The 24905-nt window shown below is 45.6% G+C and overlaps 1 protein-coding gene, 1 long non-coding RNA gene and 1 pseudogene across 5 annotated transcripts in view; 2 read left to right on the top strand and 1 right to left on the bottom strand.

The window, feature by feature from the left end:
* LOC102022684 (serpin B9-like) overlaps positions 1-22131 on the top strand; it is a 39142-nt gene extending 17011 nt beyond the window's left edge. The window contains exons 2-8 of one of the 4 annotated variants that reach the window (XM_013521825.1): positions 10672-10728; positions 11024-11199; positions 16077-16214; positions 16585-16702; positions 17599-17741; positions 18674-18829; positions 20208-22131. In XM_013521825.1, coding sequence (XP_013377279.1) covers positions 10672-10728; positions 11024-11199; positions 16077-16214; positions 16585-16702; positions 17599-17741; positions 18674-18829; positions 20208-20612 — 1193 coding nt within the window. In that variant the 3' untranslated portion in view covers positions 20613-22131. Of the gene's footprint in view, positions 1-9139; positions 9257-9337; positions 9420-9628; positions 9961-10671; positions 10729-11023; positions 11200-16076; positions 16215-16584; positions 16703-17598; positions 17742-18673; positions 18830-20207 lie in introns of those variants that run through there. The other 3 variants (XM_013521826.1, XM_005398918.2, XM_005398917.2) reach the window with 3 other exon arrangements.
* On the bottom strand, positions 4579-5990 carry LOC102022481. The gene is made up of 2 exons (XR_263266.1): positions 5723-5990; positions 4579-5638 (listed from the first exon to the last, which is right to left on the bottom strand). It is a non-coding gene; the product is annotated as an uncharacterized LOC102022481 (long non-coding RNA).
* LOC102016036 lies at positions 12287-13565 on the top strand (annotated as a pseudogene).
* Positions 22132-24905: the final 2774 nt, after the last annotated feature.

The raw sequence follows: 24905 nt of genomic DNA, 5'->3' as shown, positions 1-24905 counted from the left end.
TAGTATAAAATATATTAGTATAAAAAGCTTCCGTGTTTTACTAATAGATATAAAAGTTTAAAATACAATCTAAAAGCAGTGCAGTTTAAACAGTCACTTGATTTTGACATCCCATTTAAATAATGGCAGGCCTAGTGTCAGCCTCCACAGAGTACAAGCTACAATAACTTTTTCATATTTGGGTCACCTATTCCAACAGACAATGTACCCAAACTGTTTAGATCAACCAAAATGATTTTCAGACTATTTGGTGACATTAATTGGCTCCATGCAGATTTTGGACTAATTTCTCTGGTGTTATTAATTGTCATTATTCTTCAGACAAGTTATTTCAAATTGCTTCTGTTTTCACAGATGGGTCATCTTAGGTTAAGGGATGGTATATGACAGCCTCCTCTTCCAAAATATTGGATACAGGTTTCTTACTTTATGATCAAAATTCAAATTACAAAAACAAAAGGGGGAATCAATCCCTCCCACATTACTTGTGGATATATACTAATTAAACTTTTAAAATTTTGCAAAAGATAAAAGTACAGCAGCAGAAAGACAATTCCATCAGGTAAAAGAGAAAAGGTTAAGAAGAATCCTTTGGAGATATCTCCATACAATGGAAGGGACCCAGTCCACTATTTACCTGAGGTAGAGGGTACGCTTGTGTTTCTCCAGAGAATGCTGAGCATTTGGGCACCAGAGTGCATTGTCCGGCTATATCATGAACTCAGATCTGGAGAAGTTGGTTCTACCTTTCAGGGAGCTAATGTACAGTCTTGTGACAGTAACACCTCAGAGACTGCTCTACAGCCGATTACACTAAACCTGACCTGGGACCAACCAAAGAAGTTGACCCAGAAGGCTCAGGAAATAGTAATCAAAATGGGAATTAAAGATTTAAGTAAATGACAGAGTATATGGAGATAATTGAGCTGAAATTTATCAGTATTCTTAAGACACAATAAAATACAAAGAATACACAGATATTCATTATAGATTAAGGATTGTGTTAATCCAAATTTTTCTAAGAGACCTCTGCTAATTGACAGCAAAATCTGAGTAGTCTATTTAATTTATAAATTTCTAAAATTATAATAGTTACTGTAATTCACTTTGGTAAAAAATATATTTGAGTGCACTCTGATTTTGTAAAGATGTTTGTTCTGTGTACTAGTTTGTGTGTTTGTCTGTCATTCAGTGAACAGCTATTCCCCTTTATTTTGAGCTCAATATTTTTCTTTTATCATTTGTTCATAATACAGTTGGGTTATAGATTTAAAAACGTGCTTTCACCTGACTTACCAGCTGGTTTAAATGATATCAAAATTAAGATATTTAACTGCAGTCCTTAGGTGGAGAAATTATTGGGTAGGATCCAATTGGTGAATAGAGGAGTTGCCAACCTTTATTCATTAATAAGGAGCCCCCAGTGATCTCCATAGTCTCTTGAGAGACACCCCAATAATTGGATCTTTTGGTCAAAAGAAAGTTTTTCATTAAAATTACAGTAAGGTTTTCTCATAAAAGATGCTCTTGGTACAAAACTAAATTTTAACAAAGGTTTTCACATGTACATAGTAATTCATTTGTGTTAATCTCATGATGTATTAAATGTATTTAAAATTTTGGATGTATAGGTCTTCCAAAATGGAAAACAAAGATTGTGTATTGCAATAAGACTTTCCTTCCGATTCAGACCTCTGCCTTTAACAAAAACTTGCGATGTATATCCCATTAAAGGACAACAAATTAGATAAAAGCTTCTTATGTATTAGAGATACTTGGCTGAGGAGCTGGGGATTTAGCTCAGTGGCGCAGCGCCTGCCTGGCAAGCGCAAGGTCATGAGTTCGCTTCCCAGTACCAGAAAAAAACCAAAAAAATAAAAATAAAAAAATAAAAATAGAGATGCTTGGTTAAAAAGGTCATGTTGTGTCAAAATAAAAATTCAAAAGTATGTTACAAAATGTTATCATGATTGCCATGTAGCTATGTTATGTATGGCTTTGATTTCTAAATTTTTGGGTTAAAAATATGTAACTTTTGTTTGTTAACATTCTATTAGGATTTAAATATTAGGATATCCATAGTTGTTAAAAAATAACGGTTCCATTTGTATGTTCTAAGTGTTTGCTATTCAGATCAGATTGTAATATTAGGCTTACAGCCTTCCTTACAATGTTATGTCATTAATCCTCTCTGCTGGATGTTTAACTACTGAGGTTTGGAGACCAAAAATTAGAGAAATAAATTGGGCTAGAGGACAGCCAATATTTTGGCTACACCCTCCTAGGTCAGTAAAGACTCAGGACAGAAGAGAACCTCTGCTGTGATGTCTTATAACTTGCTTGAGTCCCTGATTTTCTGATCAAGAAGATTATGGGACTACAGAGAAAAGTGATTCTGCGATATACAGTGTACCTAAGGAGAGTCACCAGGAGAGAAAAAATCTCTCAAGCTTTCCCAGAAAGCACCTTGGTCAAGCAATGGCCATGACACATCCAGACAGCTGACACTAACAGATCAAGAGATGCTGTACTTGGTTCCAAGGTGACTCCTGAGGAGACTTAACTGACCTTGATAGATAGCAAAAGGTTAAATTTTTATTTATACAGGTCTCACTTTAACTTGGTCTTGACCATCCAGCAGAAGAGTGTAACCACAAGATGTAAAGAAGCAATGCCACAGTAATGGGTTATCCATAAAAGGTTCAAGTCACCAACAACTTCTGACAGTTGCCAGCTAGACTGATAACTGACCACGGTTACGGACTTTAGACTATATTCTTCAAGCACAGCTTTTCCAGCTTCAACTGAACACCCATCACTTCTGCAACTAAACAGAAAAGGGAGATGTGTTGGGAGCCACTGGAGCTGGCTATTGGTCAAGCAGTCAAGCTACCACAGTACTGAAAAATGCATCCTGCCTGACAATTACAGTCGTTAGTTGCTAGGCAACATTACCCCCCCATGATATTAACTTTGCAAGTGTATAAAATAAAGGCCCCTACTTTTGAAGTCAGTCCTCTTACTCATCAGGCAAGAGGTAAATACAGCTGCCCCAGGCTGTCCTCTCTTGTCTTTATTTTCTAAATCCTCTTGCCCGTTTTCTCCTGGGGACCACCAAGGGACCACTGAGTCCCACACTTAAAAGCAGAGCAGAGTCATAAAATGGGAACAGAACAAACAGGACAGATTGGGAAGTGGGCTAAAAGTTAAACTGCAATGGTGATTTGGAATGTGGTTGTCTGACCTTCTGGGAGAAGTAAACTTTGTGCTAATTGTGTGGCATTCTTGTAAGAGTCCTCAAAGTGAGGTAATCCTTACTATAGAAACCTAAAATGTACTTAAACTGAACATGGGACCCAGCTTGGTGCGGACATATCCTCTGGCTCCTGGTTAGAGATGGTCCGACAGCCACTAATAAAGCTTTGTTTGTTCTAGCCTTTTTGGTTTTTTTGTGAGTGCGTTTCCTGTTGAACTCACTTGCCATATCAGAGGTACTTTAGTAAAATATCTTTTTAAATATCTCAACTTTGTTTTTAATTCATTTTATTTTATTTCTAATTTTCTTGCTTCGTGCCTTTGAGAGAGTTCTTGTATTATAGACACTAAGTTTTTTCATCAGATGTGTGACTTATAAACATTTTTATTCACCTTTGGCTTGAATTTTTATGGAGATGAGTGTTTTTCAAAGAAAAGGAGTTCTTAATGACAATGAGATGGAGTTCATCACTGTTTATGTGCTGTGGTCTCACTGTCTGATCTGGGAACCCGGCCTCACCGAAGGCCTTAGAAAGTGTCCATTATGTTTCTTCTCAATATGTTGTTCTACTAGATTTTATATCCCATCCACTGTGAGTTCATATTTTTGCCTTTGTTGAAAAGACCACATGTTTTCACTGAATTATGACTGTACCATGGCCAAATTCAACCAGTGTTACACATCTGGGTCTGTTCCAGGACTCTAATTGATTCCAGTGGCTTGTCTCTCAAGATCTCAGTTACACACTTCTGACTGTTATAGCTTAAGAACAAGGTGTAAGGCAATGTAAATTCTCAATTATTTTTCTTTTTTTCAAATTGTTTCAGCAAGCTTTAATTATTTGCATTTCCCTGTGAATTTAGATTAGAGATATAGTTGATGTTTGTGTTTCAATTTTGTAAGCTCATTAAATTTACTCACTAGTAGCCTTTTTCATAGCTTACATTAAGTTCCCTACAAGTGATCTTATTTCTGGTTAATAAAGACAACTATGTCTCCTTTTCTATTTAGATACCCTTTCTCTGATCTCTTGCTTTCTGGCATTCCACTGAACATACACTACAGCAAATAGCTCTTCATGAGCATGTATGGTATATCTGTGGATTTATTAAACGGTCTTCATCAGGTTGAAGGCGTTCCCTTCTAATTTTATTTTGCTGAGGGTATTTAATCAGGAACAGATATTCAGTCTTGTTCCACAGTGTTTCCCCATCGCTGAGATAACCATATGTTCCTTCAGATTGCTAATATAATGCATTCCATTACATAATTTTAAAATGTTAAATGAGTCTTGCATTACTAGGATAAATTCCACTCAGTTATGAAGTGCTTTCCATTTTATATATTATTGGATTGAGGGTAGTACAATTCTTGCAGAATTTTTCATCTATGTTCATTTTAGTTTTCTTTGCTTGTCATCTCTTTTGTCTTGTTTGGATATCATGGTATAGCTGGTCTCATAGAATGAGCTGAGAAGAGATTTCATAGAATTTTCATTATTTCATTCCCTAATCTTTTCTAGGATTCACCAGGGAAGTCATTTGAAATTACAGTGACCTTGTGAGGATTTTAAGTTCAAGTCTAGTGTTTTAATAGAGTCAGGACTCCTTAATACATCTGTTCTTGTGTGAGCTTTGGTAGTCTGGTTTTTAAATACTTGATCATTTTATCAAATTTGTTAAACATATTGGCATAAAGTTATACATACTTTTCCTTTGTCTTTGTTTTACTATCTATAAATTCTGTTATGACACCATCACTTTTATTCCTAATACAGGTAATTCCTCCCCTGTGTCAACTCACTAGAGCATTATCAATTTAATTTTTCTCAAGGAAGCACTTTCAAGTTTTCAGTTGAATCCCTTTATTGTTTTCAAATCATTGATTTCTGCTCTGATCATTATTACTCATTTTCCCCTGCTTGTTTTGGTTATAACATTTCCAATCCTGGGTATCAAACAGTATCATTTCAGTGAAGGAAGGGCTCCTTGCCTATGTACTATCTCAAGAGGCTTTCAGTGTCAGAGTCTCCAAGCAGAGGTGGGGAAACAATTGCTGAATCATTTAAGGAAAGAAGACCTATCAGTCTCTACTGTCTCATTTTGTTAGCTGAACTTAGAATTTTCCGAGTGTACGCTACACTTTGACCTTCTGAGACTCATGTTGAATTGTAATTCCCATGGCAAGATATTAAGGAAAGAAGCTGGTTGGGGCCTTTCAGAGATTCTTGTGTTCTCTTTTCAGGAAGGGACCCACTAAGCCCCATGTAACCCATGGATTACTGAATTTTGAGCATGGATCTGGCATCACAGCCGGTTTTGCTAGGTCTCTGGAGGTCTCTGTTTCTTCCCATGTGCTGCTTTACCCCACTTTGTGCTTTGTCTGCAACGAGAATGTCTCTAGATGAGGTCCTTCCACCTTCCACAGAAGTGTGAGCCCACAGAACCCTCTTAACTTAAACCGTACCTGGGCCTCATAAGGTTTTACTAGCAAGAGAAGACAGATGAGGTAGGGTACCCGGTATCGGTGGTGCGGAGGCCTCTGAGTGCTTCCAGCTTCACACATCAGTGCCCTGCAGCCAGGGTTGGAATTTGGAAATCTCTGAATCAGAACTAAGTTCAACCCCAGGCAGAGGCTGTTTTCGGTCTGCAGTCCACGAGTCAGGTGAGGACTTATCAATCTAATCAAAGGAGCCAGGCAGCAGACATGAGAAACGCAGTTGACAAAATCCCCTGACTACCTGAGTGTGGCGGAGATGGAGGCCCCACGTGGTCCAAGATGTGGCGTAGCTGCATGTCTCCGGGAAGATCTGTCCACCGATCTTCACACTGCTGACAGTCTGCGGGCATGTGACATAAGATGTTATTTTAATCCTGGGATTTTCAGAACTCATCCTAGAGATGAGGAAGTAAACCATAACTCACACAGTTAAAAGTCTCTTCTACAACTCAACAGTGAAAAACCCAATAACCCAATTAAACAGCCAAGTGGAAGCATTTATGTAGGCAACTCCCAAGGAAAGACACCCAGGTTGGCAAGCACAGGATGTGAAGCTGAATAGCAACTCCCCAGAGAGGAACAGCTCACAGCCACAGTGAGACATCACATGACACCCAGTAGAGTGGCTGAATCAGCAGAGCATAGAGGTGACTGAAATAGGTGGTGTCTTTAAATTGAAAAGAAAAACTTCAGTGAAAGACACAATGTCAGGAACGATGGCACATGTGTGCTCTATGTGACTGGAAGTATTTTGAAAGTCTTGAGACGGATCAAAGCAATGTATCTTTAGTGTAATAAATTTTTAATTTAAACATATGTCAGTTTTTCAGCAGCGCACTACATTCCTGGTAGAAATGTAAAATTATATAGAAGCTTTGCCCAAAAAGCTACATCTTCAAAAAGTTGAACACACAGTTACTGTATGATTAAATTAGATCCATGTGTAGATTTACAGGCAAGATAAGGAGAAGAAAACACGTTTACATGTAAAATGATACAGGAATGATTCATAGCATAATTCACAATTGACAAAAGATGGAAACCATCCAAATGTGTGGCAACTGATAAACAAAATGAACACACAATACTGTTATGAATATTCTTTCTCCATAAAATCAACAATGGATAAATGGTCTGTTGACCCAGCAAGGATGAAAGTGAAAGCATAAGATCAGCAAAAGAAAGCAGTCCCTGAAGACCACACACCGGATGATCCCGCTTGTGGGAGCTGCTCACCGTGGACAAATCCACAGACACAGAGCATGGATCGGTGTTTGTCAGGCCTGGAAGGCAAAGGCAGGAGGCCGTGTGGGACATCTGCTCCTGGACCCGCATCCCATCTCTGTTGGAGGCCATGACAGTGTTCAGCTGCGTGAATACAGTAAAAGCCACTGAACTGTGAGCTTCAAAGGGATGAATGTCATTAAAGCAGAATTTTGAGATCAAGAGCTCCTTGGGATAAGTGAGTTCCTTTACCTCTTATACTACTAGCAAAAAGTAAAACGAGTGGTCTGGGTAAATTGACTGAGCCACCTACACATGGCCAAGGAGCAGCTGGTAAAACTCCCCACCCCTTTTGTTGTCACTGTTGTTTTCTTTAAACAAGGTCTTCCTGTGTATTCTAGGTTGGGCTTGAACCCACTGTGTAGCACTGTCTGCCCTGGAACGAATGGTGACCCTGCTCCCTCAGCTTCTGCATTTTTATTTTTTATTTACTTTTTTTTTAGGGGGATCCTGGGAATCAAACTCAGGACCTTGCCCTTGCCAGGCAGGCACTTATGTCACTGAGCTATAGCCCCGTCCCACCCTCAGCTTCTGCAGTGCTGGCATTGCAGGCCTATGCCCCCTCACCCAATTTGAAAAATGTCCTCTGGCTTTAAGGAGTCAGGGATTTTATCTTGGAAACTGGGAGAGAAAAAGCCATAAATGATTTACTTGCACTGCCCCGACACTGGCTGGAGATGAGGGAGCACAGGGCAAAGCCAGCCCAGGCCGGGCTCTCCATGCGGAAAGGTTTGGTTGGTTTTATCTGCACAGGAGGAGACGCGGCCCGGCGGTCCATCTTCAGTATGTGAGGCGAGGAGGCAGAAAAGTTGTTGTTTTCCTGGCTGGTTTAGCTGGAGGCTGTCGGTTAATATAAACTCTTATCTTTTCCGTCCCCTCTTCCTGCAGGGACCTAACTCTGGAACTTCAGGATTCTCTTATCAGCATTATGTTGTGTATGTTCTCTTTCAGTGAAGTTTTTCTTTTTTTTTTTTTTTTTTTTTTTTTTTTTTTTTTTTGGTTAGGTTTTTTTTTTTTTTTTTTTTTTTTTTTTGCGAAGCGAGGCAAAAACGTATGGATCCCGGCCTTTCAGGGAGTGGGGACCTTCCCAGACAGGGCTGGCACCGAGGGGGTTCCTTTACAAGACCCAGCAGGCCTCACCCCAAGTCAGAGCTCAGGAGATGCCAGGCCTCTGGAGAAACTTCAAAGAGGACGGAGAAGCCTTGGGAAAAGCTCCCTGCTGCCCAGAAAGCTGCCCGCATCCCGTGTTCCTCTGGACATCGCCAGGGACACTTTCACTGGGCTCAGGTCTGAGACTGAGCTGTAGCACAGAGGGTGGGGCTCACAGGGGTCTCGGGTGCCTCCAGGAGCTCCTTGCTGACAAGGGACACAGTCACTGTCCTGAAACTATGCCTCTGCATGTCTGCCCCGGGCTGGAAGAGCAGGGCACACAGCAGCCCTCAGGCCCAGGCCCGGGTAGGAGGAGGGCTGGGCTCCTACATGCTGGGACCTGGGCTCTGTGTGGGTCCTGGGCAAGAACCATCCCAAGTGTGTGGGGTCCCCGCTGGGCAAACACTTTGACTTCATCTCCAGGGCTCCTCTGCATAAAAGGGGACCGACATCCCCAGGGAAGTCTCAGCTTCTCATTCCCCTGTGGCTGCCTGGAATGGGGAGAGCCTGGGTTCCTAGTTCTCTTCTCTGCTCTGATTTTTGTTTGGTGTTTGCCGTTTGGTTTTTGGTAGGGGCTGTAGTGGGGACTGAACTAGGATCTCCCCACATTCTCGGCCCCACCCCGCCCCTTTTTGAAAATTTGAGAATTCTCTCTACACTTCCAAGACTGGTGTCCAAGTCACCATCCTCCTGCCTCAGCCTCTCCCAGTGCTAGGATACCAAGCCTGCCACCCTGCTGGTTCTGTTTCTTCGGCTTCCCCTAATCTGCTTCCACTTTCACAGTTTAATTTTTTCCAGAGCAAAGGCTGCAGTGCTTTGTGGCAACAAGGACATCACACCTCCTCTGCCCCACGGGGGCCTTTGTGGCCCAGGGGGTCAGGCACGTGGACAGGACGTGGGGACAAGAGGACCGGACAGGACAGCCCCGACCCCTAAGGCCAAAATACTCACACAGCCAGGGCTACAAAAGCTCCATGATCCTGGCCAGCCGCAGCAGAGCAGCATCTTGCAGTCCTGAGATCTGTCGGGTGGGGTCCAGGCTCCAGAGGCGCGGCGCACCGTGGAAAGGTGAGGACAGGATGTGGCAGCTTGGATGGGGCCTGAGGAGGTTCCGACCCAGGACTGAGCTGGGCGTGCACAGACCCTGGCGCACAGAGATCCGGGCGCAGAGAGAAATGAGTGCGCAGAGTGAGGCGGGCTCGAAGAGACCAGGGTAGGAGGAGCGACCCAGGTACCGCCAAGTAGCTCCTGCGGCTGCAGCTCTGGAGCTGAGGGGCGCAGGCCTCCTTGCTCTCTGGGGCTGCCCCTGCCACCGCCCTCGCCCCTTCTTCCCTGCAACAGCCCCGCCCCGCTTCCTCCTGTCCTTGTTCGTTCTGGTCCACTCTCTGTCTCCCTCAGCACCCAGCACCCCTGCCCATCCCGTCTTTCCTGCCCCTCACCCCAGGACACAGAAGCCTTCTTTCTCCTGAGCCCCATCCCCTGTGGGACTCAGTTCCTGTCCCCACATCCTGCAGGCGGGGCGCAGTCCCTGGGAGAGGCTGCACGCAGCGGGGAGGGCGGCTTTGGACAGGAGGAAGGGAGGGAGGCGGCCTGGGCGGCCCTGAGATGCGGGGTGAGCGGGGAGCACAGCGCCCAGGGCGCAGGGGCCTTCAGAGTGGCCAGAGCCATGGGACCAGGAGGGGCGCAGAGAACCACGGGAGCAGGGAAGGGGGCGGTGTTCAGCCCTGGAGTAGAGCAATGGTGTGCAGGGACCTACGCTGATTTGCATGGTGGTGAGGACAGGCAGGGGACACAGGCACCACAGTAGCAGGGACTGCAGGGGTCTGGGGAGGAGCCTGAGGTGTAGACAGGACCCCGGGTCAGAGTGGGAGGTGGAGAGAGATTGGGGGAGGGGCAAGGCCGGTCCTTGGGAGTGGGTGGGGGAAGAGCGCTGATGGGAGGGGCCAGGGCGGTCGCCCAGGAGAGTTGGGACCAGGGAGGGGCGCGCCCCCAGTTTCTGAGGGAAACCTCAGTTCCTTAGGGAAAGTGAAAGCAAACAGGAGAAGCAATAGCGTTCTCTCCCTGAGTCCAGGCTTTCGGTCACATGATTTCCGGAGCAGGACAGGATGGGGAGGAACTCTGAGCTGGATGCAGGCAGCCCACCCTCAGGGACACAGGCTGCAGGGCAGGAGAGACAGCAGGCTGGCGCCCTCTGCTGGCCGGACCCTCAGCTGTCCCTGCAGCAGAAGGCTGTGGCCTCACAGGGGATTGGACCTCAGCCTGCATCAGGCAGCAGCTCCTATCTTTGTGCATTCAGGGCCTGGTGCACAGCTGAAAATCTCACGGGGATTCTCCACACACAGAGGCGAGAATAAGCACAGGGAGGGATGGTGAGGCCAGGCTAGAGGTCCTCCCTGCTCACCACTCTGGGTCGCCTTCTCTGTGCCTCCTAAACCCCCTCCTTCTCTTCCTCTTTTTCCCTGACTGTGTGCTGCTCCTGGAAGGGAGGAGGTGGTGCTTATGGAAAAGAGGCAGAGTTGACTTGGCCCAGCCTGTCCTGTGTGAGTTCCCGCCCTCGCATCAGTCTGTGTCCTTGTGCAGATGAGAGTGTCTGTGGTTTCCCTGAGGCCCGCAGGCTGCTCTGGGCTGCTGCCACCATCACAGCTGGCTAATTCCCCTACAATCTGGGCATAGTTTTGGAAACGGAGTGGCAGTGATTGGACTTTTTTAGGTCCAGCTTAAAATATTTGCAAGCTTTGCGATGGAATCCAAAAGCACACTTTGCAGGTGACCAGAACTCTATCAGTGGACACTGGGGTGAGTTGCATGACGTGGCCCTCTGGTCTTTGCCTGTAGACTTCATCATGAACACGCTGTCGGAAGCCAATGGCGCCTTTGCCATCCGCCTTTTAAAGCTTCTCGGTCAGGAGGACCCTGCACGCAATGTCTTCTACTCTCCCTTGAGCGTCTCCTCAGCCTTGGCCATGCTCCTGCTGGGGGCCAAGGGGAGGACAGCGGCACAGATCGTCCAGGTAGGTTGGGCTCTGCCCCATCTTCTTTAGTGACAAGATGTTTTTGGGTTTTTGTTGTGATTGTGACAGGTATGTGACCTTCCCCAAATAATAACCCAGAAAATTCACAAAATTTTGCCTGGCACTTTGTTGAGGAAATGAGCTGAGGCTGGAGTGGTGCTGTGGTGAGCACTGCCTCGTGTTTGATCCCCAGCACCACAGAGGGGTAAAGAAAAGAAAAGGATTCTGGGATTATTTGAAACAAAATCCCCTGAGATCTGTCTCCTTTTGGAGCATAAGACTTTGTAGCTGTAATTAGTCATTGGAGCCTTGCTATCTCAGGGAGGGGACAAACAGAACAGGACATGGCTGGGTCAGAAATGAGGCCTTGATCACTCTAGGGACCCTGGAAGCTCCAGTGTGAGCCATGCACCAGTCATTCAAGGCTCATCTGAAAGATCACTGGACTGCTCCCTCTCCCTAGGGGGTCACAGGGCGGGCAGGAGACAGGTGCTGAGAAAAACCCAGAAGGCCGCTCCCTGGCACCTGCTGGCCCTGCGTGGAGCTCTGCACAGGGCGTGCTCTGCTCCATCATGTGGGTCTCAGTGTAACCCGCACTCCCCGAAGGACCCTCTCAGTAATGAGAGCTCTTTTTCCCCTGTTCCCTGCTCCCTGCGGGAGGTCCTAAAGCAGATGCCCAGGGGGCAATTCCTACTGGTGGTTCTTAGGGTCCTCTAGGCTCTGAGCTCCCTGAGGATCTCTGTGAGGGAGCCTCTTCCCACTCGTCTGGCAGCTGCAGGGGCGCCAGGCTGGGCTCCCTGAATAGCGCCCAGCGGATCCCGGCTGCTCAGGATCTGGTCTCACACTGGGGTCACTTCCAGTCCTGGGCTGCCGCAACACTAGGGCTGCAAGAGGATTTCTAAACATGATTTGATTTTTCATGTTGCCAAAAGCTTTAACAATTCCAGCGAAGGAAGGAAATTTTCTTATGGAATCTGCCTGCAGAGACAAACGTGTGAGCATGAAAAGCATTTTCGTCCAGTCCCGTGGGCCCATGTTCCCTGGAGATTTAACTCCTTGATTATGAACTGTGTCTTTGCTTCTATGAATGTTCTCCCCATTCCTGCCGGGATTCGGTGAGGTGACTCCTATAAACATGTGCTTGACGGAGTTAGCTCCCAGTCATCTCAGGGATGCCTCAATATCAGTGAAGCTGGTCTAACTCTCACTTTCCTTTCTTACATTATTCTTGTGGTAAAATTCATGCAAAATTTGCCGTTCGAACCACTTTTTAAGGTTGCAGTTCAGTGGCACTGGTTCAATTTTTGATATTTTCTTACCAGTAATCATTAAGATTTATGTAATGATTTTGCAGCTCTTAAAATTTTCCTATTATGGAGCAGTATCATTAGGAAGAAAATCATTGAATATTGGAAAAAAACTTTTTAAAGACCACCTACCTCTTTTAAGAAGCAGTTCTCTGTAACTTTTCTTGTTCTTTTGTTGTCTTCGGTAGAGTCACATCCCTGTTTTCTAGGTGTTAAAAAAATTCAGTGTGGGCACACTCCTGGAATGCCAGCACTCTGGGAAGTTGAGGAAGGAGGATCTCAAGTTCTAGACCATCTTGGCCTATTTAGTGTTTTAGCGAGACCTTGTCTTAAAAAAAAGAAAAGAGAAAGATTGTTATCATTCTTCCTCACAAACCGTGGCCAAGGTGCAACAGGACCCATGAATCTGCGCGTCTGTGGGATCAGGCTCCACTCACTCCCTCTGAGCAGTTTGAGCCACTCCCAGGAGAAGCTCAAAGCCTTGGGTGACTGGAGACCACAAGTACCAGCAGGAGGTGTTCCACTTTGCCTACTACAAGCTGCTTAAGAAGGCAGATGAGGGGTTAGCATCGCTGAGTGAGGATGGAGTTCACCCGTCTCCATCCGAGAGATGGCCTGTGTTTCTGGACTCTCCTTCGGTATCATCAGTGGGGTCTTCTCTGTTATCGACATTTCAGCCAACGCACTTGGGCCAGGTGTGGCTGGGATCCATGGAGACTCACCACATTTCTTCCTGACCTCAGCCTTTCCGATAGCAGCCATTATCCTGCTGCATACCTTTTGGAGAGTTGTGTTCTTTGATGCCTGTGAGAGGAGATGGTACTGGGCTTTGGGCCTGGTGGTTGGGAGTCACCTACTGACATCAGGACTGACGTTCTGGAACCCGTGGTATGAAGCCAGGCTGCTGCCATCTATGCAGTCACTCTTCCCATGGGTCCCTGGGCCTTCATCACAGCGGGAGGGGCCATCCGAAGTATCCAGCACAGCCTCTCGTGCCCCTGGCAGGAGGACAGTCAGGTGATAGTGTATTATGCCCTGTATATCCCGCCCGAGGACTGAGGGAAACAGTGGGGTGGGGGGACCCCTGGGCCTGGGGTGCCCTCCTCCTCGCCCTGTATTTCTCCATATCCAGTTCGGGACAGTGCAGGCTGCCAACAAAAGAGACGTAGTTCAGCCATTGCCCTGGAGATGACATGATCGGAAGCTCAAGGGTAGATGCAGTCTGAGTGTTCCACTTCCCTCTCCCCAGATGGGACGTCCTGGTCTTTTGCTCAGCTCCGAAGGAAACCATTTTTGATGTGATAAAGACCTCAACTGCCTTTTATTTTTGAAGTTGGGGGAGGAGGTATGCTGAAACTCTTCTAACCTCCTTGGACTACAGCTTCCCTCCTTTTAAGTTGCTCCTCATGGCTGGGCTTATTTCTATCCCTTTTCCTGTCAGTCCCAGGCCCTGGGAGGAAGGAAGGAAGTGCACTTTTGGGAACTGGTATTACTGGAGCTGATGGTTGTAACCTCCTTCACCACCAGCGTCCCTCCTCTCCCCAAAGCGAAGTGGAGGGTGCTGGGGGAGCTGGCCCACTCTGCAGCCCCGGTGCCCCTGGAGGGGTGAGGCTACTGTGGCATCACAGGGAAGGAGGGCAGATTTTTTTCTAGTTTTTAATTCGGGTGGAGTGGGGGCCTATGGAGGTTTTCTATAAACTGCGTCATTTTCTGTGAAGAAAAAGGAAAATGAATTTTTAACTGATACATAAAAGCCTAAGAACTGTATGTATTTGTGGATTAACTGATGTTTTGATGCCTGTAGATTTAATTGTATAATGTTTGAATCAGGGTAGGTACACATGTCTACGTGGAACCATTATTTATTTAGAATAGAATAGCACAGTGACTATATATGCTACCCGTGATTATGATTATATAGTGCTACTTGTGATTGTACAGGTACAGGAGTTATTTACTTAGAAAAGAGGTATTTTTTTTCTTTTAAATACTCAACAATGATGGTAGAGCCTTCACATCGAGCCAACCCCATTAAAAATAGTTTATTCTCAGTCTTTTAAAAATTGTTTAAAAATTCCTCCTAAATTACCTGCTTTTGGGGTTTTTTTTTTTTTTTTTGGTTTTTCTCCGGTACCGGGAACCGAACTCACGACCTTGCGCTTGCCAGGCAGGCGCTTTGCCGCTGAGCTAAATCCCCAGCCCCCCTAAATTACCTGCTTGCTGATGCTGGGCTTGAACTTTAGATCCTCCTGCCTCATCCTTTCAGAGTGCTGACATTATAGCTGTCTGCCACCATTCCAGGCATAAAGAAGTGTTTTTAATAATTACACATGATGAACATTTCCATGTTACTGGTATTTTATTGGTACTTTTGATTTCTCCTGTGAAACATTAATGTCAGTGCCTAAAACCTGTAAAATTTATTTTCTCTGTACTGTAAAATAGAGCTCCAAATCTCCCATTGAGCAACACCCTCAGGCTTTTTAAATTTTGAGACAGTCTTGCTCAGTCCCTAAATTGCCAGACTGAGCTCAAACTTGCACATCTCCTGCCTGAGCTTCCCAGATTGCTGGGATTACAGGCCTGTACTACCATGCTGAGCTGGGATCTCTATAAAGCTTCTATTGCAGAATCAATTGACATATTTCTCTAGCCTAATACATATTTTTAAAATAGGGACTGGGGATTTAGCTAAGCGGCAAAAGCGCCTGCCTGGCAAGCGCAAGGGCGTGAGTTCGGTTCCTGGTACCGGAAAAAAACAAACAAACAAAAAAAAAAACAAAACAACATATTTTTAAAATATTAGAGCCAGGGATATATTTCAGCATAACAAGCACCTGCCTGGCAAGTTCAGGCTTCTGTGTTCGCGTCCCAGCACCAAAAAATAAATAAACAAAATATTAAAGTACCACTTAAAATATATGTAATAAATAATCTCTCTAGGATACAATTTGAAGAACTCTGTTTTAGTGCTGTTAATCATGTTGCTCCTTTTATACCCTTATTCTTGTTAATATCCCCACTGTGCTAAGCCTGCACATTCTCCTTGCAGTTTTAGAGCTTTTAACCATTTCTGTCGTTTTGAAATGAATTTTACAGGTCAGTCTTCTTCTGTGTCTGGTGTATTCCTGCCCAGCAGGGGATGCAGGCTTTATAACAGCTCCACTCTCAGCTTCTCTGGGCCTTTTCATTTTCCTTTCCTTTCCTTGAATCCAAAGCAGACAGAAGAGCCACACCTTTGACCCCGTGTCCTGTCCCCTCCGATCTGTGCACTGTGCGTCTTCTGCAGGATGCACTGCTCAAGGAAAAAGTAAAGCAGCCTCACTGGGTGATGTGAGGCATGCCTGCAATCCCAGCACTCAGGAGGCTGAGGCAGGAGCATCACCATGAGTTTGTGTCCAGCCTGGGCTACACAGTAAGATCCTCCTTCAGCAAAATAAAAACGGAAACCAAACCAAACCAAAACAACAAGTTCCTCACAAAGGGTGATTTTATGGGGTACTTGAGAGCAAACTGTTGCTTTGGGAAACTCTGTGTGAGACTGACAGTGCGCACTGACTTTCTTCACAGGCGCTGGCGTTCAACACGGAGGACGACATTCACCGGGGCTTCCAGTCGCTGCTCACCCAGGTGCACAGGCCTGGGGCTCCGTTCTCCCTCAGCATAGCCAACAGGCTCTTTGGAGAAGAGAGCTGCAAAATCCTCTCAGTGAGTTCAGTCCTAAGAACAGGAAAGTTGATTTAAAATACCTGGTGCCCAGGGTGCAGGGGAGGACACAGAACTTGGAGAACTGAGGGGAAAGCTTGTTTTTCAAACAATGACAGCGCTCTAAGGATGCCTTGCACGATTTCCCATGTGAAGGTCTTGGAGTTTCTTCATTTATGTCCAGTTATTCCAGACTCAGCACATCCCCACCTAGAACTGGTATCTGACATCTCGGGGATTCAGTGTGAGATCTTCTACATGATAAGGGTGCCCTTTTTCAGTTGTACGAGAACTAGGTAGTACTGAGAATGCGCGGCAGCTTGCAAACCATTTGTGGAGCCCCCTGGCCTCACCTGACCGTCTCTGTCCACAGTCATTTCAGGAGTCCTGTCTGCAGTTCTACCAGGCAGAGCTGGAGCAGCTGTCCTTTACCAAAGATGCAGAGAGGTCCAGGGAACACATCAATGCTTGGGTGTCCAGCAAGACTAAAGGTGAGCATGAACGGTTCCTTCTGCTTCTCTGGTCTCCCCACCTCTCCTCATCCCTTCCTCCCTGTTTGGGCCTGATCCTCATTCACTTCCAGTTCAGACAGTGAAGTATTCCAACCCTGGCCCTGAGATCACTGGTGGCTGGACACGTGAAGCATTCACATACTCGTGCCCCACTACGAGCTTTCATATTTCTGCTCACAAATGAGAAGGTGGCAAGTGAGAGGAAGTTTTCCTGAAGACACAGGAATTATTCCCCCCAGTTTTTTTGCAATCTTTACCACTTGTGCCCTCTTGAAGCAGCAATTGGCAAGGCTGCATTAAATCATGAGAAAGTAGCCCTGGATATCCAGGGGAAGAGGAGCGAATCCAGCTCGCCCACTTTATCTTCCACAGGGATGCCTGGAGCTCTGTCTGGAGATCAACAGTGATCTCTCTCCCCTGGGCTCCCAGAATCCCCTCATATGCCCATCAGCCACTTCCTCCCTTTGGCCCTGTTCTGGCCGCCCCTCACACTGACTCCTCTCTGCCCAGTGTTAGCTCTGGGTGTGAGCATGGAACCTTAAACCTCACACTGCATTTAACCCCCGAGGGACTGCAGTCCCGCCCAGCGCATCTCTCCTGTCCTGCTTGCTGGACCTCCAAGCTGCCCTTTCTTTCTCATCAGCTGCTCTCCTAGAGTGACTCAGAAGCCTGTCACCTCCTCCATTTGGTGGATGCTCCCCAAGTGTCTGTGTGCACGAACACCACTCCTTGGAGTTGTTTCTGTTTAATTCATACCATCCTAACTCAGCTGGTTTGAAATCATCACCTTTAAATCTGCCAGGACGCTGCCCTAGAGTCTGTCCATCGTGTGTGTATAAGGAGCCACTGAATGTAGTCTCTGCTTTCCCCAAAAGGCAAAATTGAGGAGTTGTTGGCAAAGGATTCAATTGGAGAGGACTGCAGGCTGGTTCTCATTAACGCTGTCTACTTCAAAGGAAGCTGGGAGGAACCGTTTGAAGAGTGGAGCACAAGGACAGTGCCTTTCAAAATAAACCAGGTAAGGAGAAGCTTTCAACAAAATCATTTCCTAAAGTAGTGGAATAAAAAAATTTAACTGTGCAAGGACATAAGTGATTAAAAATTCTTGGCAACAGATTATTTCTCAGTTGACTTTTAAACTCAGGAAAACAAAATCTGTGGAGTACAGACTATTTGGTGCATATAATTTTTGCATTAAATGACTCTTCTCCCTTCTGATAATTTCTCTTGCATTCACGCCAACAACCTGAGTCTGAAAACTGAAGATTTTTCTTTAAGTGTAAATTGTCAGGTAGAAGCAATAAAAACAAGTGATAGGATATTGTGTTATATGTATGGGGCACTGGGCAGTGTTGCAAAAGTGCATACATTTAACCAAGTAATTTTTAAATTAATATATGTATTCATTTCAAGTGTTTATTAAAAATTATTAATTCAATATTTACAAATTTCTAACCTAGTAAACAAGTGGCAAAATGTAGCTCCTGATGTTTTCAACTTCAATCAAAGCAGAATTAAAATAATTTGCCAAGTCCTCTAATCCCTGTAAAAACAGAACTAATTAGCAAGAAAACATTTAGGATGTTTATCCATGTTCCACTACACCTCCATTTTAAAAGAAGATGCACTTCCTGTAGTGATTTATGTATTGTTCCTTATGGGACTGGGGAGGGGGTGTCTTCCAGAGCCAAGCAATACCACATGGAAAATTCAGAGCTTCCCATTTTATTTTGCTGGCCTGGACATGTCCCCAGGCTGCCCCTGCCTTGGTCCACACTCCATGGCTTTTCATGCCTGTGGGAAGTGCTGGGTGAGGTTTTCCCACAGGTTAGGTGGAGCACAAATACCATTTCCCTGGTGGCAGTGGTATCGCTCAGGCAAATTCTTGGCAGCCTTCTTGGTCCTTGGATAATCCACATGACATGCGTGCCCCTCTGCTCACCCCATCAGAAGGAGCAGAGGCCGGTGCAGATGATGTTCCAGGAGGCCACATTTCCTTTGGCCCACGTGAGCGAGGTGCAGGCCCAGGTGCTGGAGCTCCCCTACAAGGGCCAGGAGCTGAGCATGGTCCTGGTGCTCCCGGACGAAGGCGTGGACCTCAGCACGGTGAGACAGGGGTCTGTTTGTGTGTTTGCCGTCCTTCCCAGAGCATCTGGTGACATCCCTGTGTCCTTTCCCACCAGAACTGCACTGGCACACACTCCTGCCCTTGGCCATCAGTCTGTCCCCCTCTCTACTGAAAGCCAGTCAGAGTCCCACCTTGTTGTGTCCAGCAATGAGCTCCCCTGGGATGAGCAGCTACCGGGATGCTAAACTCAGCAGCAGGAATGAGCTAGAGGGACAGAGCTGAAGAGAGGAAGACCCTGCATTTGTTAGGAGGAAAAAGCAGAAGATAGGCAGCTGCCCCAGACAGGACAGGCCCGGAAAGATTGAAGCCCGTGGACCTTTGTCCCTGGCTTCTTTCATGATGTTTTGGGGGACCCTCACTCCTCTGACACTGGTCACAATTTGACTGGCTCCTTGAGCTGTCCTTTGATTAAATGAGGCACGGAAGCCTATGTGGACATTGCTTTAGTGGGCTTGGTCTGACTTATGCCTTTGTCCTTTCATGTCTTTATGTCAGGGAAGAGCAGGTGGTTTGTTGGGTGGGGCTTTCTGGAAGGTCAGCTTCCAGTTAGTAGGCAACGTGTGGATCTGTTGTAGCGACACAGCGACACTACAGTGGAGAAAATACCTGTGCAGTTGCATAGGTGCGGGGACACACTGTACCCTCTGGGGAAAGTTCTCCCTAAAGTGGTCCCCGCCCTCTCTCCTGTGTACTGTGCTCAGCCAGGAGGACACTGTCCTGGCTCTGTGTTCCTGGCCTCTCTGTGCTCAGCCCGTCTGCTTTCTCTGGTGTCAGTCCCAATGCCATCTGTGCTACCTGTGTCTTTGTGTCTGGTTTTCCTTTTTTCTCATTCCTTGTCCTTGTAACTGTGTCCAAGGGACTTCATTTATGAAGCTTAAACTCTTTCTAGCCAGGATCCGCCAGAAAGCCCAATGAGGCCTTCACGCTGTTCTTTCCCTGAAGACAGGCCTGTTTCCCTACAGCCTCAGGCCCCTGCCTGCGTGGCTGTTGGCCACAACACTTTGTTCCTTGCTCATCAGCAGTAGTTTGTCCACTCCAAAGTAAGGCTCATTCAGAAAATGAAACATCTCAGACAGCCCAAATCCCCACAAAGGGCAGCCACCTGGCAGAGACTAGTCCACAGTGGTGGCAAAGAGGGGCAGCCCCGTCTCCTACCTCAGGAAGGCGCACCTGGGATGGCATTGCAGCAGCTTCTCCAGGATAACCCAGGACCTCACAAGCTCCCAGGCAGCTGCAGGGACAGTGTGGGACAGGGGGCACCAACTGCCGGCCAGAGGGGTTTGGGCTGCCCCTGGGAGGGACCGCTGTGGATGGGCACTGAGGTCAGAATGGTCAATGCTGTTCCCGGTCTTTCAGGTGGAAAAATCCCTCACTTTTGAGAAATTCCAATCCTGGACCCGTCCAGAGCACATGAGGAGGACTGAAGTGCAAGTTTGCCTTCCGAGATTTAAACTGGAGGAAAACTACCACATGGAATCTGTGCTGTGCGGTCTGGGCGTGGTGGATGTCTTTTATTCTGCCACTGTCGACCTGTCCGGCATGTTGGCTGACAACAACCTGTGTGTGTCCAAGTTTGTGCACAAGAGTGTGGTGGAGGTGAACGAAGCAGGCACGGAGGCTGCGGCAGCATCACAGTGTGAGCTTTCGTTCGATTGTGCAAGGATTTTGCCGGCGTTCTGTGCTGACCACCCCTTCCTGTTCTTCATCAGGCACAACAGGACCGGTTGCCTGCTGTTCTGTGGCAGGTTCTCGTCTCCGTGAGGGGCGCCCTCCCTGTGCGTGCAGCCCTTCCCTCTGTGTCCCCAAACCCCATCCAAACCCCATGAAGTTCGCTCATTAGAAGAGCCAAGTGCCGCCTAAGGGCAGATTGGCATGCACCTGACCGTCTCTCCGCACAGCGCACCACGCATGCGCTCTTCTTTCCTCGCACTGCCACTCACTTGTGCCGCTCAACCAGTATCTCAGGTCAGCAGACCGCCATGTTGACTGCAGGGCAGAGAGCAGATCCGCAAGCGGAGTCCACAGTTTTCCTGGATGGTCACAAACACCTCTCGCACTCAGTATGCGAGCTTGTTATTGTACTCACACTGTGCCTCCTAGAGCCTCCAACCCTGTCACACACGTGCCTCAACCGCACCTTCTCAACAGCAGTCCATGCCGCTGGCTATTACTATTCCTGGGACAGTTTTCCTGCTGCCTGGACCTTTTAAAGAAGTGCACATTTGAATTTTATTTTATTGGACATTTGCTGTTCACCAGGTCTGTGCAGAACACGGCATTCGGCCCGGAGACAGAGTCACACTTCTTCAGCAGCTGCTTTGATGGTCTGTGCCCAGCTCAGACAACTGTTGTGGCAGCACGGTGCACTATTTCATCTCTTCAGGCTTGTAGGGATGACAAGTTATTCATGTGATTTGATTTCTCCATCTCCAACCCTAGCAGTTAAATTCCATTCAACACTTAAAATTCATTTCAAATCTCATCTTCTTCAAGAAACTTTTCCTTTTCTCCAGAACCTGATGTGCACTTTGAACTCAAATTGTAGCTGTTCGTGGCGGTAGCTTTATTTATTAATCTTCTTTCCTCTTAGGAAGTCTCACACTTAGGCCTTACAGTCCCTGGGATTCAGATTCCATCTCACCTATCTGTGTGTCACTTGTACTACAGTGATAAGTTGCTCATTGTATACAAGCTCTAACTGCTTTCAGTGGTCAGATATCACCAACTTTATTGTGCCCTTTTAGGATCTCATTGCTTATGACTTTCACGTAACAAAGTTAGTCATCTTAGTACATTATGTATCATGTAACCACCACCTTTATCCAGTTCCAAGAAGTGTTCATTGTCCCCAAAGAAAGCTCTGCCCACTAAGCAGAGAAGCCCAATTTGCTCCTCCCTGCAGCCCTGGGCATCACCATTCTGCTTTCTCTCTCTGTATCAATTTACCTACTCTGAACATTTCATATAAACTGAAGCATATGTATGACCGTTTGTGTCTGGCTTCTTTTCTTTAGTGTAGTATTTTCTAAGTGCATTCGTCACTGTAGCATGTATTGGTTTTTTATTCCCTTTATGGCTATGTAATATTCTTCTGCAGAAATATACTGTAATTTTTTAGCTCTTCATCCATTTGGTTTTTTCACTCATTCGGGTGTATGTAAATACTGCTGCTGTTCAAAGGTAATGTATGATTATCTAAAAAGGGACATATAGAACAGAGTACAGAAAGTATATATCATTATGGTTGGGCTCATGACTGGGGCCTGACCTGGTTACATGGCACAAGGAAAAAAACGTGTGGCCAGGGCTACAACATGCCAATCTGTTACCATGGAAACCAAAAAATGTACATAAAGTGGAAACAAAGGCAGGCAGGGGACCCACATTTCTCACCTGCTAGTTGGGGATGTACAGTGACCCATCTAAAATTAATAAACTCTGTTTGCCCTAAATAGAGTCCTTTGGTCTTCTGTGGAATTCAGCCTATTTGTCGCTACACTTTGAGGCACAAAACTTTTAATTTCCAAATGTCCAGTGCATCTAACTTTGCTATTGTTGCTCATGATATTGGAGTCACATTTTAATAATCCCATTGCCAAATTCAGGAGCATGAGGATTTACCCCTGTGTGTTTTTTTCTAAGAAATTTTTAGATTTAGCTCCTATAGGTAGTAGTTGATCCATTTTGAATTAGTTTTTGCATATGGAGCCAGGTAGAAGTCCAATTTAGTTATTTTTACATATGAAGATCCACTTGCCCTAGTACCTGTAACTGTTTTTGAATTGGAAAAAATGTGTTAGCAGTAGTTTAAAAAGGCAAAATAATACCTAAATAAGCAGTGTACCGTGGGAAATTACTCAATTTGAGTATATCAGAGCCATTACACAAAGAACATCACAACCAGAGAAAGAAAACATTATCAAAATCCATAACAAATTAACAGTAGGATATACACAGAACTCTATCACTCAGACTGAAAAGGCAGTAAATTAATAACCAGAGATACACACAAAATAACAGGAGATACTGCTGTATACTTAGATTTCCATCAGATAGGAAGTTGGATAATACAGTAGTAACAAGGAAGTAGGGCAGTAGGGCCCTTCTGAAACTAGGAAGGGACACATCCCACCTAGGAAGTCCAGACAGTGCCCCATGGGTATGTCCTGGGCCCAGTAGGATCCCTTCTGGGGTGTATCTCCCAGAGGTATATTTGTCCACAGCAATGAAAGGGTGGGGACTTGGGTGCTCATTGGAGCCTTATTTGTGATGGCCACAGAAATGGTCCTGCTCATTCATCTCAAATAGAATGGGTAAGGAAATTGGAGTGCACATCAGGGAGTATATGCAGGAATTGGACACATGTTCGCATATTCCCAGACAGCACTCTCAGTGACCTGATTTCCTTGCACTACGCTCCCCCTTGCAAATGTTCCACCACTTTTGAAAGTCAGCACCCTCATGTCCAAGCTTCCAACACGCAAACCTCCAGGGAACACATTCAAACCACCGTCCAAACCTTTTCTGTAAATACAGACATCCCTGCATCATGCATTGTACAGTGGCACAACCCTGATGCATTTCTTTATTATTGGTGAGAACTTTTTCCTGTATTTATTGGCTCTTGATTTTCCTGTCTTGTGAATTATCTCTTTACATATCTAATTTGAGATTTTCGGGTGCTAGTTTTTTTACATTTTAGATATATCTTTGCCTTTTGAAGGTAAGATCTCTGTTCAATAATTTCTCTCTAATTTTGTGGCTTGCCTTTACATTTTGGTATGATATTTTCCATATAAGCAGGTGCTATATTTATTAACCAGATGTCCACCCAAAGCCTCTTCAGCTCATAGGTGGGGCATTAGAGAGGTGATTGTATTGTGGGGACACAATACCCTCAGTAGATTAATCCACTAGGGAGTTTACAGCTACATGTGATGTTGGGAGATGAAGCAGGTTGGAGGAGGAGGGTCCCTGGGCTTGGCCTGGGAGCGTCTATCTCCCTCCTCCTCCCTTGATCTCTCTCTGTTTTCTGCTTCTCTGCCTTGAGCAAACCCCTCTGCCACGCTGCCCTGTCTTGGAGCCACCCGACTATGGACTGAATCTCTCCAAACTCTGACCCAGAAAAACCCTCTCCTCCTTTAAGTTGTGGCTGTCAGGTACTTGAGTCCCAGGGATGTAAAAGTCACTAACACAAAAGGGGTTTTACTCTGTAGTTACAGTTTTCCCTCTGAGACTTCCAACACTGCTTTCATTTTCAGAACAACTTCCCTAGCAAGAAATCTGTCATAGTCATCTACTTTTTTTCCAAACATTTAAAAAATTGTTTTAGCTACATAGTCTGTGTGGAATCTGCTTTTGTCTTATTAACTTTGTGACTTCTTCCCATGTAACCAATTCCTTAACATTATTTATAAAAGAATGCTCAGTGTTTGTATCTATTTTTACATTTTTATACTTTCAGGTGCATTTTTCTGCAATTTTAAGTACCCAAAATAATATTTTTAGCTTTGAGTTGTTTGAAGGAAAGGATTAGAATGACATTGTGTATAAATTATTGGGTAAATCCATCTATTTACAACCTTATTCTGCTTATTCCAGAAAGTGAGAAGATTCTCCATGTATTCCAGCCTTTGAGACATTGTTTTATCATAACACTTTAAAATTTTTACATGTTTCACCCAGGTTTCATTTTTCTTGTTATGTTATTTCTGTGTTTTCTTGTCATTAGCTCAGTTTTCAAGAAAAGCACTTCCCCTACCTGGTTATAGATTACACTTAAGTGTGCAATTGAAATTTATATGTTTATGTTTACGGGAACAATATGCTGTAGTACACTACTCATTACAGCATTTTTCATAAATTCTTTCGGGGCTTTATGTGGGGTCCCAAGATAGGAAAGACTCTCAGAAAAGCTCAGTCTCCTGCTCAGTGATGTGGCTTGCGGCTGAAAATAGAACCAAGAGAAAACTGCAGTTGCAAGGGGCTCTGGCATGGCCAGGAGCTCTGGGCAACAAAGGGCGAATCTCCACAGCAGCCTCAGCTTTTACTGAA

The sequence above is a fragment of the Chinchilla lanigera genome, unplaced genomic scaffold (assembly GCF_000276665.1).
Source record: "Chinchilla lanigera isolate Chin_1 unplaced genomic scaffold, ChiLan1.0 scaffold00064, whole genome shotgun sequence".
Taxonomy (NCBI): Eukaryota; Metazoa; Chordata; class Mammalia; order Rodentia; family Chinchillidae; genus Chinchilla; species Chinchilla lanigera.
The sequence above is the reverse complement of the archived record's forward strand: the minus strand, read 5'-3'. Positions and strand labels throughout refer to the sequence as shown.